Here is a 15,832-nt window from a genome sequence, read left to right on the forward strand (position 1 = left end):
TGAGTGCGTTGGCATGGTTGGATTCACTTCGCGATACTCACACACAATCGCTGCGCTGGCGTATATCGCGCAGTGTACGCAAAAATTAAATCACGCTATTGAAAGTTCATTCAATTGGAATTCCCTCAGCCGAATTCCTACTGAAGACATAAATCATCTACACATGTCAGATGTATATATTGTATTAGCAAATATCCACAAAAGCATTCATTATAAATTTATTTTCATGATTTGTCATATTTTATGCCATATATTATATCCTTAAAACTCACCTGTGGATTTGCGAACAATTTGTCGACATAAATGACGTTATTTTTAGTAATATGCAGACGAATGGCCAAATTACCTGTTGTGATAAATTTATCTGTACAAATTGTCGCACTCTGAGTGACATATGGTGCGGTATATTTGCAACCCTGCTGTGGATATGTGAACAATTTGTCGACATGAGTGACGCTTGCGGAGAAATGATTAGAAAAAAAGGGTTTTTTTGCCTAGGCCTGTCCTAGGCCTATGCTAGGTATGATCATCAAATTTCGAAGTAGCCTTTTTAGTACTTTTTTTGGTCCTGGTGACAACCCTGCAAGTAGGATATTTCACATTGAAATTGTTTTGTTTAGAAAGGTGATTATTTAACTTGGGCAAATGTATTTTTCCCAATTCTGTGACCATCATTGATGGTACCTTACAATGAATACCTGTACAAAAAAGCAAGTACCCATTATGCAACATTTTTCAGCACAGCAATCAATTTTACAGAAAAGAGATTTTATTTGAAACAAGAAATGTCTTTAAAAAAGACAATGCCTCCAAGATACCAGTGGACACCTTTTGTTTAGTTAAGGAGATACTTATAATGCTAGCTTTAAGGTACCGCTATTGGGTATTCAACAAAAGTTGTTCTTCCTTGGGGCCGTGCATAAACAAACATACATGTACAAAATAACAAACAATTACAAAAGCTTATATTATCTAGACTTAAAGGAGGATTTCGTGATCCTAGCATCCTCTTTTTATGACATGTTTCAGTAGATTTCCACGAAAAAAGCTTATTTCCAAAATTTCAGTTGATTCCGATTTTGCGTTTGCGAGTTATGCATGATTATGTGTATTACACTGCTCCATAGACAATGCGTTGTAATTTCGTTCTGGTGCATCAGAACGAAATTCAAATTTGGTGATATTTTTGCTAAACGAATTAATCTGCAAGAAATATTTGGTACATAAACATTAAAGCCTTAATGTACGATCTTTTTAAATTTTTAGATTTTTCTTTTTTTCTTCTAAAATGATAATTTCATAATCTTAAAAAATTATGACTTTAGGCTCATGAAAGTCAATTCCGAGTTTATCGTCCCTTTTTTTTCCAGGTTGGTGAGGTGACTTTTTCATTTTTCATTATTTCATCAGATTGACCTAAAATGCGTGTTGATTTAAAGCCACACTCAAACATGTTATTTATAAACATGTTTTTATATGGGTAGGGACTAGAAAAGTTAGAAGAGGGCATGGTTTTGCTTCCAAGTTATGAATGTATGTTTTACAAACAAAATATATGTTTCAATTGCTAAAACTGGTGAAAACACTGATACTTTAAAAATAATGAATTATTTTGGCATTTTTGAAAATTTGACGCTTGGTGTTTTTTGGTTACCAAAAAGTGACGCGGGCGGGGGACGATAAACTCGGAATCGACTTTCACGCGCTTTATGTCGGACCAACAGAAAATCGTCCCGTTTTACTACAAATAGGGCGAATTTGACAGTTTGCTCATAGATTTAAGTTAGAACATGTGTAAGTATTACAAATATGCCAAAAAATCGGTTTTGAAAAAATAAAGGTAAATTCTGAAAAAGATCGTACATTATGACTTTAAGTAGCCAGAGGTATCCAGTGGTGTAAAAATCTCAACTTTTTTTTTTTTTTTTGGGGGGATGAGGCTGTGGATCACGAAATGCCCCTTTAATACACATACAAAATGTATAACAAACTCAAAATTATTAATTGTCAAAAGCCAAAATGATACTTATGGTTACATACTTAGGCCTACCATGCTTACAGGCATGGCTTTATGATTTTTTAAGATTATTTTTGAAAGTATACAATGTTGGAGATTTTTGGATATTATTTTCTAGTTCATTCCAGCTTACGACAGACTGCGCTTTTTGTACTCTGTTCTTGGCAGGGGAATAGTTACATTACTTTGGCTTTGACGAAAATGATAGCTATTGTTTACATGACTGAAAATATGACTCAAATAAGGAGGTGCAAGATGATTTAAGATTTTGTAGGTTAAAATTAAACAATTTATGATGAACAGAAATAAATAATCCATTCTACTTTCTAGTCATAAACCGGCACGGATCTCACTGTTTAGTGTCATGTATGGTCACTGATGGTATATGGTCTGAGTTTGCAATATTGAAATTGTTATTGAAATCAGTTTGCTAGCCCGGGCCTAGCCCTAGACTAGTCATATGCTAGCATCATAGGCCTTCAAAACGTTTTGAAGGCCTATGCTAGCATCATGCACTCAGTCATGCACTACACATAATTGTGCGACATACAATGTAGATTTGACACGGGTTCTGTTTTGTATTTTAATTGAGGTCAAACTCATGAACTTACCATTTAAATGTTGATATCACGATGAACAGAAATAAATAATCCATTCTACTTTCTAGTCATAAACTGGCACGGATCTCACTGTTTAGTGTAATGTATGGTCACTGATGGTCATGAGTTTGCAATATTGAAATTGTTATTGAAATCAGTTTCTTCCAAGTTCAAGATAAAAGTAACATGATTGTATTGAAATGTAAGTTATAAACATTCTTCCTGCTGTCCAGCGGGTATGAACTATTATTATGATGTAGACACGATGATGCGGCCTAGTCGAGCCTAGCATGCTAGCCTGCATGTCAGTCGGTCTGCTGACTCGCCGCAAAAAATACCTCCAATTTTGCACAAAACAATCCATGATGTCAAATTATCACATCCAAAGTGTCGCCATGAACGTCAGCTTCAACTTCTCCAGCCAAAGTTTTTCCATTGATAATAAGGTTTCATGTAATCATGAAATTAAACCTTGTTTAATGTGTATTCCCATTGCCACACACAGCATAACGGTTGTCCGACTTGATTTTTACGATATTGCTGATGTGATGAGGCAACAATCCATAATTAAATACCGAATTAAAAAAATACTAGTTTGCGTCTGACGTCAGGACAAAGGCGCGCCGTGATTGGTTGCTGACCTGCGCAGTATGGTATTTTTGGTATGGTTGACAGGACGGCATACGCAAGCTAGTCTTTTTAATTCGGTCTCCAATTATAGAATATATGAGTTTAAAAAAATTCTAATGCATAATTCATGAGCTTGACAGACCCGCACCATTGGCGCCACGTGCTAGGTGTTTCTAGAATCCCTATAGAATAAGATTAATTTTAATGCTAATTTATTGCACATGCTGAGGAAGCGTGATTACCTTTTTGAACATTCGGAAATGGCGATAGGCAAATTTATGTATGGCGCAAAGAGGTGGAGGTTATTTATTGGGCTCTCGATTTTGGGCAGAATTTAGAGTTCTTGTCAGAATATAAATTTGTACAATCGGCCTACATGCCGCGCAATGTGCGGCATTTTAGGTGTAAATTTCAAAGCAAACTACCTCCTGCGGAGGCAGAAAAATCTTACTATCACTTCTGCTGTATAAAGGTGTACCAATTGACACTTTTTGACTTTCAACCTTAAGTTTCTGGTGTCCTAATTTCAATTTTTTTGTATTTCCTACACAGTTATTAAGCTATTTCTGTGGTCACAAGTTGGGAGTTGAAGGAGGCCCTCTATTATATATAAGCATCCGGGGCTCATGATACGTGATTATAGCCTAGTTTCCTTGTGTGTAGCCTCAGTACGAAGGCTACAGCATCAATGTACAGGGTGTATCAAAATTAAGTATACAGTTTGAAAAATGCCGCTAGATTAAAAAGTATGAGGTCTTTGGTCAAAATTCTCTAGTTGATAACTTAATCAACATCTTGTACTCCTACAGCTGAAAAATCACTGGCGTGTGACCATTAATAAGGATTTGGTGGCTACTTTTGTGAACCGAGTACAAAAAGCAGTTGCGCGAAGTCAATTGGGTTTAAATGCCCAGTGCTTGTTATTGTTGTGCAGCCAAGAGAAACATGCAGGTGTACAGATCATTTGTCCTCATTGTTAGGGTTCCAATCCTGTGCATGTGTGAGTTACATAACACGTGACTTTTGGTAAATCTGGGCAACTATCTCCTTACATATGCTAGGTTTAACTTGACAAGGAGAATAGCAACATTAAAATGGATACTCCACAGTACACACCGAGCAAAGGGCCTTCCTTGTTGCAGTGACAAGACAAGACAATGTACCATCACACCCAGAGTCCAGCAGAAGTGCTTCGGGGATTCCGTCAGCAGTACCCAAATGCACGTCCCCCTTCACGTGGCGCTATTTACAAAAACGTTGCGAAGTATCAGATAACTGTAACGAGTCGTAATCTGAACAGAGAACATTGTGGTCGCCCCGAACTGGAAGATATGCTGTTTATATCAGAGTAGTCCGTAACACTCTGCAGGCGGGGCAAGCAGGAGGTCAGATTAGCTGCCGTCGAAATGGACTTGGAATACCATCTGCAACCTTTAACAGAACCTTTAACCTTTAACTCGTTTATGACTTGCAATCTCATCCCTATCAGACGAAGCTAGACGATAAGGAGACATCAACGTCGCACGGTGTTCTGTCAGTGGCTTCTTGCCCGTCCCCTACGTTTCCTGGAAGATTTCATCATTGGTGATGAAGCAGCGTTTGCATTAAATGTTTTCACAAGTCCTCCTGCAGACCTTGATGAACTTCAGAGACGCATAATTGCACAAGTTGACATTCTCAGGCAGGATAGACCTCTCATTAGGAGTGGTGTGAACGCCATGTTGAGAAGAGCCGAAATCTGCATACAGAAGAATTGTGGGCAAGTGGAACACCAAGACTAAAACTGTCAATAACTGTAAACATTAAAGAAAGTGGTGATACTTTTTTTGTGATTTGTATGTTGTTTTGATTTTTATTGACTTCGCGCAACTGCTTTTTGTACTCGATTCACAAAAGTTGCCACCAAATCCTTATTATTGGTCACACGCCAGTGATTTTCCAGCTATAGCAAGACAAGATGTTGATTAAGTTATCAACTAGAGAATTTTGACCACAGACCTCATACTTTTTAATCTAGCGGCATTTTTCAAAATGTATACTTAATTTTGATACACCCTGTATTGAAAAATGCAGGGTCCATCGATCATGTCAGTAAATGAATAGGGCCTAGGCCTATTTTGTTTTGGGACTGATTATTCGGACTACCACCCGGCATGCAGGTATTCCTACATTAAATACAACAGAATTATTACCATTGCAAGATGGCTTAAAGCTAGCATTTCAAGTAACAAATGGTGCCCGCTGGAATCTCTTGAGGCATTGTCTTTTTTAAAGACATTTCTTGTTTAAAATGATTTTCCATCAAATGTGATTTATATCGCCTATTTCAAAAAATTCAAAATTACTCGATATCAGGACATTCTTCGTAATCAGAATGCGATTTGATGTCTGATGTGCTCTAATGTCCCACAATAAATACTGTGCAAACGTTGCTATTCATTGAGTATTCAATGTCTTAAGGAAACGGATAGCAACGTTTGCACAGTAGGCCTATTTTTTGTGGGACATGAGAGCACATCAGACATCAAAATATCCGATAATTTAGATTTTTTGAAATTCACGATAAAACACAAATTTTATGGCAAATTTGTATTTTTTTAATGATATTTAACACTCTTCGAAGTAAACTTTATAAATCTAATGATATGTGCAACTAAGAATTTTAAAGTGGACCCATCCATACACTCTAAGAAAAAAAGGTTCTAAAGTTGTCCTCTCAGGAAAACCCTTCGAGGTTATCTAAAGAACCAAAAATAGTTCCAAAACCGTCGATAATGGCCCCAAAATGTGATACAGAACCGTTTTCAGTTCTTTAGAGTACCGCTAAAGGTTCTCCAAAATTAAAGAACTTTGAGAGGTTCAAGAGGAAAAAAAATGTTCTATTTAGAACCTTTATTTCTTAGAGTGTATAGGCCTAAGTTTCCAAGAAATTTGGACCCGACGCTCAGGGCCTTTTACCACAGGGCACACTGGGCCCGGCGGCCAGGGGCCTCGATCCGGGGGCAACATATTGAGATGGAAAAACAAAATCAATAAAAAGTTGCAACTTCCCTAGGCTCGGCAGAATTCTTTGAAAAAAAACCCCGTAGCACTGAGTGGGGAGGGGTGTAACACTTCAATCCGAAGAGCCAGGGGCCAATCTTGTTGCCGTGCCATGGAGTGGCATAGCCAATGCCCCCCCCCCCTCATCATGGGCGTCGGTTCATGTAATTACATGTAAGGCCGTGGGTAAAGGTGAAAAAATTGCTCCTTTTTTTTTTGCTCGTCACTTTTTCAAACCATCGAAAAAAAATTGAGTCAACAATTCACAACTTCCGTCGGAAAAAAATATTTGCGTCGGCGCATTTACAATTAAAACGAGATTTCATAAGTCCTGATGAACATGTTCAGTAGTGGTGCATTTACAAGTTGAGCCCCTACCCCACTTCCGAAATCCGGCTTCGCCACTGGTGCCATATGGTACATAAACTTGTATGGTTCAAAATTCGGACCGCTCGCCATCAGTTTGTGAATGAGGACATCGTACAAGTTCCTTGTACTAGCCATATGGGCCAACAAAAGGTAAATCTGGTTGCCTCCTTGGGTTGCCTCCAAAGTGGGAGTACCCCACCCCATCATAATGTTCTAGTAATTTGCTGAATAACTTAATGGTCAGCTCAGTATTTTTGAAGATTAAGGCGAGTCAGAACTTTAGGGCATGTTTCCAGTTTTGGTTATTTTGCTTAGGTGTTGTGAAATAATTATGAGCCCGGGAGTAAAATTTCCAAACGGCCTGCTAAAAATCCCCCTCGGCCCACGAAAAATCATTTGCCTCCCCCCCCCTTGCACATACCAAATTTTTGGGATCCCAATTTGCAAACTTAACTTCTGATCTAGATATATACATGTATATGATGCGAGTGCATATTATTTAAGCATCTTTGTTCTGTTTTCCTAAGCTTTTAAAAGGAGGTAGTTAGGTAATTCTGGTTTGTACACTTTCTACTTGTCCACAACAGTTGAAACTTGATTATGAGAAAGCTGGCATGGGAAAATGCACATTATGAAGGAAAAAAATTGGTAAGGTTGCCATGGTAACCGATTTTAGGTGTCGGATTACATTTCAAATGGGACTTCAGTTAGGAATGTACCATGGAGCTGACGGCTCAAATTAAAGCTCTGATGAGATCTGTGCAATAAACCTCTAAAATTTTGTTGTGTACCAGAACATTATTCAAATTTCACGATATCTTTGCTAAACGAATTAATCTGCAAGATGTTTTTTTTGTACATAAACATTATTGTAGCCAGAGGTTTCCAGTGGTATAAAAATCTGAACTTTTTTGAGAAACTGGGGGGATGATGCTGTGGATCACGAAATGCCCTTTTAAATAATAGTTATTTCAGCAGAGTAATACATTGATCACTCACTGGAAAATGAAGCCACTGGTCACAATTATATTTCCATTATATATTATATATTGCAGTTATTGAGTTAGTATATCAAAACAAAAGTTTTCTTTATTTCCCTCTCCCATTGAAAATGATGCACACTTGAGCCTTCAGATCTCACGTATCCTTTCCCTGTGTGGGCTTATTTTCTTCACTATTTGACCACAAACACTGCTCCAACCGGCTTTACAGTAAGAAAAAATAACCTGAATTTTGAAACTCGAAAAACCCCAAGACCTACAAAGATATATGACGCACCATTTTTATTAAAAGTTACTGCTTTTTGATATTAATTATTGTAAGAAAAGTATTGTAAAAAAGGAAAGGGCTGTCAAGTTCAAGGCCATTCTTTGATAATGTATGTGACCAAAAAAGTAGAAATTAAAAAAAAAACAAGGAACATGGAACCATTCATATATTACAAACTAGCACACAAGATCAAATCAATGATGCTTAACCGTTATATATCAATATACAGGGGAAAAGAAGAATTACGCATCGCACACTAGTGCAATTAAACATGAATTTAGAAATGGAAACAAGACATGCATAGGCAGATATACCAGAGTAAAAACTCCGGACATACCTGCCTGTGCAGGGACTCGAACCCCAGACCTCTCGCTTGTCGGGCGAGCGTTCTAACCACTGATACACAGACTGTCTCTGATAAACAGGACTCAAGTCTGATACTTATAGATATGAGCAGTAACCACATTACATACCAGTGTACGAGATCAATTAATGATGCTTACCCACATGCAGCCTAAAATAATCATAATAATATAATAATAATATAAGCAAAGCACAGTAAAAAGATGAAAATTTACACAATAAATATATTGTTGTCAATTTTATTTTGCTCTCACAATTACCGCAAAAACTCAACTTATATTTAAATCACAAAATTAATAAGAATATTGGACGGGTATCTCAAAAGATCAGATATTCATTTATATTGGACAATATGGACGGAATGATATCGGACGGAGTGATATCGGACGGAGTGATATCTTTGCCTGTTTTGTACTAAACCATTACACTACAAAAATACTGATTTGATGCTGGACGGTGGTAATATGGTCAACAAATGCATATAAAGCATCAAATATAAATCTGCACATTTCAAACAAATAAAATATTTACAAAGTTGGACGGATAATGGCTCCACATTATGGTAAGTGGAATGGACGGATGATATTTGGGCTATTCCAGTTGAAATCCTTACACCCCTTATGGAAGAGCAGGTCATTGTGCCCCTTATGACACAGGGAGTGTGAATTTCAAATGGAGCTTGAAATCTACATCTACATCTAAAGAAAATAATGGCCCTCTTACCACTGAGTATGTACCCTACATCCCATAGCTCAGTAATGTGTTTTATGCAATTTTCAATTTATCAACACTATCCAGCAAGTGCAGATAACTGTGGTTCCTGAGTACTCACTACTATACAGCAATTTCTCACATGTGTCCCCAATTAGTGGCATTTATATAGCCCAAACAAACACCCCCATCCACATACATACATACATGCCCCCACATTTTAATAGAAATTATATCCCAAAATCAAGAAGTAGTTTTATACTTTAAATCACTTTCAAAGAAATTGTACATTAGCCATCCCTTCCAGTGGCGGCGCTACAGGGGGGGCATGGGGGAAATGCCCCCCAGACAGAAGGTCTGCCCCCAAAAAAAAACCTTTTTAGCCAAAATTAGGTGAAAATGCCCCCCCCCCCCAGCTGGAGGTTCTGCTCCCATTTTCCGTATTCGTTCCACTAACTGCCCAGGACGCTTAACAGAGTCATTTTGGTGGGTGCTAATTTTGTACATTGTTTAGGCTTACAATACGTAAAAAAGGCCCAAAATATTCATCCATCATCATCATCATCAATGTTTCAGACCATAATTCAGATTTGCACAGGCAATTAATAAACTAATATCACAGTTTGCTTGTTGTAAAGTCACTGGATGGGTCCTTATAGGAGCATGGGCAGTTATGGAACGAATCCGGTACATGCGTTTAGGGATGCAATCAAAATTCGCACTGGCGGATGTTCTAAACAATGGAAACCGGGCGGAACCGGCGGTCATCCCGCCAGTCGAGTTTTTATTTCATCCCTTACACACTATGGATATCTTTTGCTTGGCCTTTACATAGTATAATTTAGTTATTTACATTATGGACCTGCTGAAAATATTGCATTTAGATGGATTTCAACAGGCTATTCCAGTTCAAATCCATACACCCCCTATGAAAGACATGACCTCAATCTTCCATGCAGGGAGTGTGATTTTCAACAGGAATAGCCCAATTTCTCTTAGTGCACTCTGCATAGTATGACCAATTTGATAAAGATACATCGCATAAATTTACATAATAAACGTCATTACTATTTACATTAACAAATAAATAGTTATGATAGCTTTCCCAATTAAAAATATTATATAGAAATTATGCATCACATTCCTCATTAAAAATAAGTGGCTCTGCAAGGACATGTCACATACATGTGCATGTCACAATGTAAACTATTGCTTTATCATACACACACTACTTTAAGGTTGGTCTTAACCCTGCAATTATGGATACTTTTGGGTCTCATAACTTCTAAATCATTGGTCTAAAGTATATATTTAGAATGGCAAAGACTTGATGAACCCATCTGTGAGGTCAAATTTGAGCAAATGCTCAGTTCTGAAGATTTTTTTGTTATGTTGCCCGAAAAAATCTGGATCAAAAAACATGTCTTTTTGGTGATTTTCTCCAAAACTAAGCATTTTTGCCCAAATTTGACCTCACAGATGGATTCATCAAGTCTTTGCCATCCTAAAAATGTATACTTTTATAGACTTTAGACCAACAATTTTACAGTTATGATGCCCGAAGTTATGATGATGTTTCCATAATTCTAGGGTTAAGACTGACCTTAATGCTGCTCATTATATTTTGTATTCAATATACACACACACCCAGATCAGGAAGATAAACTACATCTAGGCATTACATCTTAAAATATACACTTTTGCCAAAAAACTAATTCTTTCTGTACAATAGTTTTCTGACATTACTCCTTTTAAACAAGTACATTTATCTTACAATTTAACTGAAAATATCTTTATATATGTTTATACGTTTATAATATTTATTTGGTATCAATTAAAAATACCAAAGGTAACTCAGTCTGCACTCTCTGCAAACAATTAGTACAACATAGTTTTCCTTATTTGTCCTCTTCCATATTTTTTCTTCAACATGAACTTATTCTTTGAATAATGTTTAAATATCAATGCAAACCTGTATATTCAAATTGTATAATACATTATATACAATTCTGTATTCCTTACCATAGTGGCCTAAGTACAAGCCCTCTGTACTTAATTGACACATTATGTATCATTGAATGTATACATTTAAATATTAGTCTGAATTAGCAGGGCATCATTATATACAAATCTCTGTCATTTACCATAGTAGCCTAAGTACAAGCCCTCTAAAGTTCATTGATTTACACACGTACGTATGATAATAGAATTATTCCTTATACATTAGTCATAGTTAGAAGTGCAGCGCCCTTTGATATCCAGTAATCCTGTGGCTGTTGAGATGGCAGGTGGACTGCTACAACAAAGTTTGTGGAATGACCTGCAAAAATTCAACAAAAGTTTATTGATTAATTTTCTGGCTCACTTCTAACTTTTTAATTTTGACACCCATTCTTGGATGTTTACCAGGAGTGTCAAATTGTATCTTAAATGATATTGTGACTGGGATTTCCTACAGGAGAACAACAAACCAGCCTTTCAAGACTTTCGGTTGGAAATTGTAACCTTTTTAGGATCCTCAGTTTACTGCCAATTCAATACATGTTGTACGTATGCATACATGGGTCTCAGGGATCATGCATATTTTTTATCCACTTGCCTACCAGCATTTCAAAACTAAAACTATTTTTGTTGTTCTGCGACCCTTTTTAAATTTAAAAGTTGTGTTTAATGAGTGCTATTAAGTGAGATTTAAGAAACTCAGATTAACAACCGGACAAGTGATGCTAACAGACAAGAGCAGAAGTCAAACTTTGATGGGTCCAGGACATGGCTACCTGATGACCACATTTAATAAAGAACAACATAGAGAATGATTTACACATCTTCCTGTCAAAATAGCATGGCATGTATGTTGTTGTCACTGTTATCTTGAGAGAAACATAATAGGATAGGGCTCCCAACCCATTTTATAATGTGGCTCCATTTCTTGTAAGCTTGCAGCCATACTTCGTAGGCTTGTGACCCGATAAGTTTTGAGGTTGTGATCCCATTTTAGGTCATGGCCCACTGATTGGAACCTCTGGACTATTAAAACAATGATCCTTGACATACCTGTAGTTGAAAGTGTACCAGCCCTGAGGCCAGTCTTATATAATGGAGCAATATAATCTCCAGGATCAGGCTTGAAATTCATCTCAGGTTCCATATGCATCACTGGTAGAGGAGGATTCATCTGGCCAAAGCGAGGGTCTGCTAGTGTCATTGTATCATCATCCCATCGGGAAGCGTCCATGAAGAGACCGTGAACAAGGACACCATCTTTCACGGTCGGTAACTGAGGGTGGAACCAGATGAAAGATTATGAGGAAGGAGAAATGAGGCATGGAAATGATAAACTAATATCAAAAGTGAAAAGTTTCAATCTTCTTGACAGCTGTGTTTTCTATCTGAATGACAAGAATCACAAAAGAGATTGCCACCCTTCAGCTGTCTTGGTGTCAAATTAATTGATTGGAAAAAAAAAATAAGTGTATATAGAATATACTGTACAGGTGTAATTGGAATTTCTTATAATATCCAGAAGTATGCCCTTTATGAATCTAAATTTGAATTAGGAATTGTGTCAATAAAATCAGATTCCTCTATGCTCAAGTGTACATAGCTTTTCTGATAAACAGAAATATCTAAAAAATTCAAATCCTTCTATTTTTACAATTCATTTATGTGGACTGCTTAACTCTTAACTTGCTCAAGTGGCAATTATAAAATTATTAAACAATAAAAAATAATAGATTAAACCAATGGAGCTTATATAATTGCTGTGCAACTGTGCAGGGTTAGTAATACTTAGAAATTGTTATTATACGTATTTAGCAAACTGCAAGGCAAATTGTATAACAGAAATATGGTAAGATAGCCGAATTAGCAGTTGCTACACCAGAAAGAAAATTCAACATTTTATTCCAGGCTTTTATGCCTCTCAAAATATAGTAATTTCTCATCTCACATAATGAGATTGGTGCAAATTTCAAGTGCATTTTGGACATTTTAATGCAAGTTTGCCCCTACCCTGTTCCTAAATAATTTTATTTCCAGTGCTACTGCTGTTAACATTGAACTTGTTATTTTAAGAAGCAAAATATATTTTAAAAAATCAGTGCAAAAGATATGCAAAGTAAAATCAAGGTTAATTCTTTTGTCTCATACATTTTTTTAAATCCATAAACTGAAATTGTATTTTCAATTAACTTATAGACTCAGTTTCCATTCTTCATAAAAAAACATAAACTTTTTATATATCAAGGGTTCAGATGCAAAAACTGATAAACACCATTTTCAAAAAAATTCTAAGGAAATTTTTTTGAAAATGTGATCGGACCTACAGGTAAATTAAGTATTTCTTGGCCAAACTGGAACATGATCCATGTAGCGTCCTATAAGCGTGTACGCAATGTAAGGCGTGTGTATGCTTTCTTCTGTACCGCGCTATCTGCGTGTGTGTTCACTGAGGAGCCACTAGCGTTCATAGTGTTCGATCTTGGCCAAGAATGACTTTAATTTACCTGTAGTTGGTTTCACAAAAGGACGGCAGTCATTTGCGCAGATTGATGTGAGCACCCTGTTAATGAGCGAAATACACAGAGCTTTGAGTTTTCTTCAAGGGCGCCGATCTGCGCCGACCAATGTCATAATGCATAATCGGCCAATCAGATTATCGGTTTGTTGCTATGATTGTCAGACAATTGATTCAGCCCTACTTCTGTGATTACGCTCTGCACGCTCTCAAAATGTAAACAACTGCCGTTCTTCTCTGCCAAAAACAGAAGTCCATATTTTATCATTATTGTCTTTATATTTGACCAGTTAATATTTGCCTATATCTCAAATTGAGAGAAATGGGCATTTTGATTTTTACATCTGAACTTGACATAAGTTGCAGAATCCCATTTTCTCATGTTGTGATTAAAAATAACCTTTTTCAATTGATTTTGCTATCAAAACCTGTTAGGCAACACACCTCCCTTTCATGATGTTTTTGATAACAAACCATGTAATGAAAAGTGAGTCTATAAATGAAATTAAAAATATACAGAACAGAACACACATAAAAATTCCAATTTTTAACTGTGCAAAAAATATAGAGTAAAAGAAATTGCTTATTACCATTGACAGAATAAACCCCAAAGTGCATTAAAACCAATACCTTACCTTGTACAAAAATGTGCAAAATTTGCAGACAGACACCCATACACCATTAGAGTACTTAAACCAAGTGTCTTGGCATGAATCAACCATGTTTGGAGATAATTCTGCTATTTTTTCAATCAAAAATGTGCCTTTTTCATCGTTATTATGTAGTAAAAGGCACTTGAGGGTGCTGCTTTTATTTATACTATTTGATCAGTTTTGCCTGCACTTAAGGCCAGAGTATTGGGAGAGAACATGGACCTTTTCGAGCATCATTATTTCTTAATTGTATGTCCAAAGTATATAAAACTATACATTTTTTAAAAGGAAATAAGTTAAGGAATATGGGGTTTTCCTGATGATGCTTTTTAATTTGCTTGATATAGTCAAGGTAAAAGAGAAATTGGGTAAAGGGAAAGTAAAAATATGCCAAAATTATCAAACAATAATCAATCAATGTTGATTCTTGCCCTACGTGACAATCAAGAAACATGTCATATATAACAAACTGTATCAAAATGATTTGAACTTTGACTTGTTGTTTTTGCAGAATTTTTACATTACGTTATGTACCTACTTAGGCTCAATTTTTTTATGAACGCATCCATGTTCATTTGTGACACGATCTGGCCCATGGGGGCCAAAGGAAGCTTTTTTGAAAATTGAGTTACTGTAATTATTACATTATACATACAATAAATAGGCTATCATTTACTGAAAACATCAAAGGTCTAGCATACTTGGTTCTAAAGTTATGAAGTTTTTTGATGTCTCATTTCTTATGTATTTTATTGTTTTTTACTCCATATTTTTACCTTTATCTCAGTTTCAAATTTGCCACCTTTGGCGCCTATGGACCAGATCATGTCACATTTAAATAATAGCTCCCAGATGCAACATCATATTGGCTTCAGATTATCAGATCATTAAGTTCACATATGCCCTCTCTATTAGTACAAAAGAACTAAAATTATTAGCAATTTTATATTATTTTTTAACATTGTTTTGAAAATATCACATATCCTGTTCCAATCATTTTGATAGAGTTTGTATAAAAGCTTTAAACAATAACTATTTCACTATTTTTTCAAGAATTTGAAACTTCTCATTATCAGACCCACTTGATCTATATACTTTCTGATCAAATTTGTTTAATTAGGGTTAGATTTAGATTTAGATTTATTTATTTGAACATACGCTTTCATCGACAAAATGTCATTAATATATGACAAAACTTATCAAAATTTCATCCCACAAATTGACCAATATACTATACTAGAATGTACCGCCACCAAATTACTAATGCTGTGATAAAAGAGAGTGATATTGTGCTTCAAGTTTTGGGTGCTGAAATATGCGACTAGCAAACTACTTACTTCGCGTTCCTCTGAAGGCGTTTCACATTTCTGTACCATGATAATTTTTATGTGGAAATATGATTGAAAGCGGGTAAAAAAGATACAAAAATGATGGCATATGAATGAATGGATGATTGCATGAAATACTATTACTCATGAAAACAAAATTGATTTTTGATGATTGGAGGGAAAATAGTTAGTTACTCTCAATTCAGTCCTATGGGCTATTCCATTTAAAGTCCACACTACCCCTGCAAAAGATGTTAGAAATATCTTTGAGTGAGGGAGTATGAATTTCAAATGGAATGAACACATTGGGCAGCTCCATTTGAATTTCATGCCCC

General features: G+C 36.1%; 1 protein-coding gene across 1 annotated transcript in view; it reads right to left on the reverse strand.

The window, feature by feature from the left end:
• Nucleotides 1-9,945: 9,945 nt before the first annotated feature.
• Nucleotides 9,946-15,832, reverse strand: part of LOC140142688 (dynein axonemal heavy chain 6-like) — a 115,595-nt gene continuing 109,708 nt past the window's right edge. Inside the window, 3 exon segments of the mRNA XM_072164689.1 lie at nt 9,946-11,320; nt 12,055-12,277; nt 15,507-15,536. Coding sequence (XP_072020790.1) covers nt 11,217-11,320; nt 12,055-12,277; nt 15,507-15,536 — 357 coding nt within the window. The 3' untranslated portion in view covers nt 9,946-11,216.

This window comes from Amphiura filiformis, chromosome 20 (genome assembly GCF_039555335.1).
Source record: "Amphiura filiformis chromosome 20, Afil_fr2py, whole genome shotgun sequence".
Lineage (NCBI taxonomy): Eukaryota > Metazoa > Echinodermata > Ophiuroidea > Amphilepidida > Amphiuridae > Amphiura > Amphiura filiformis.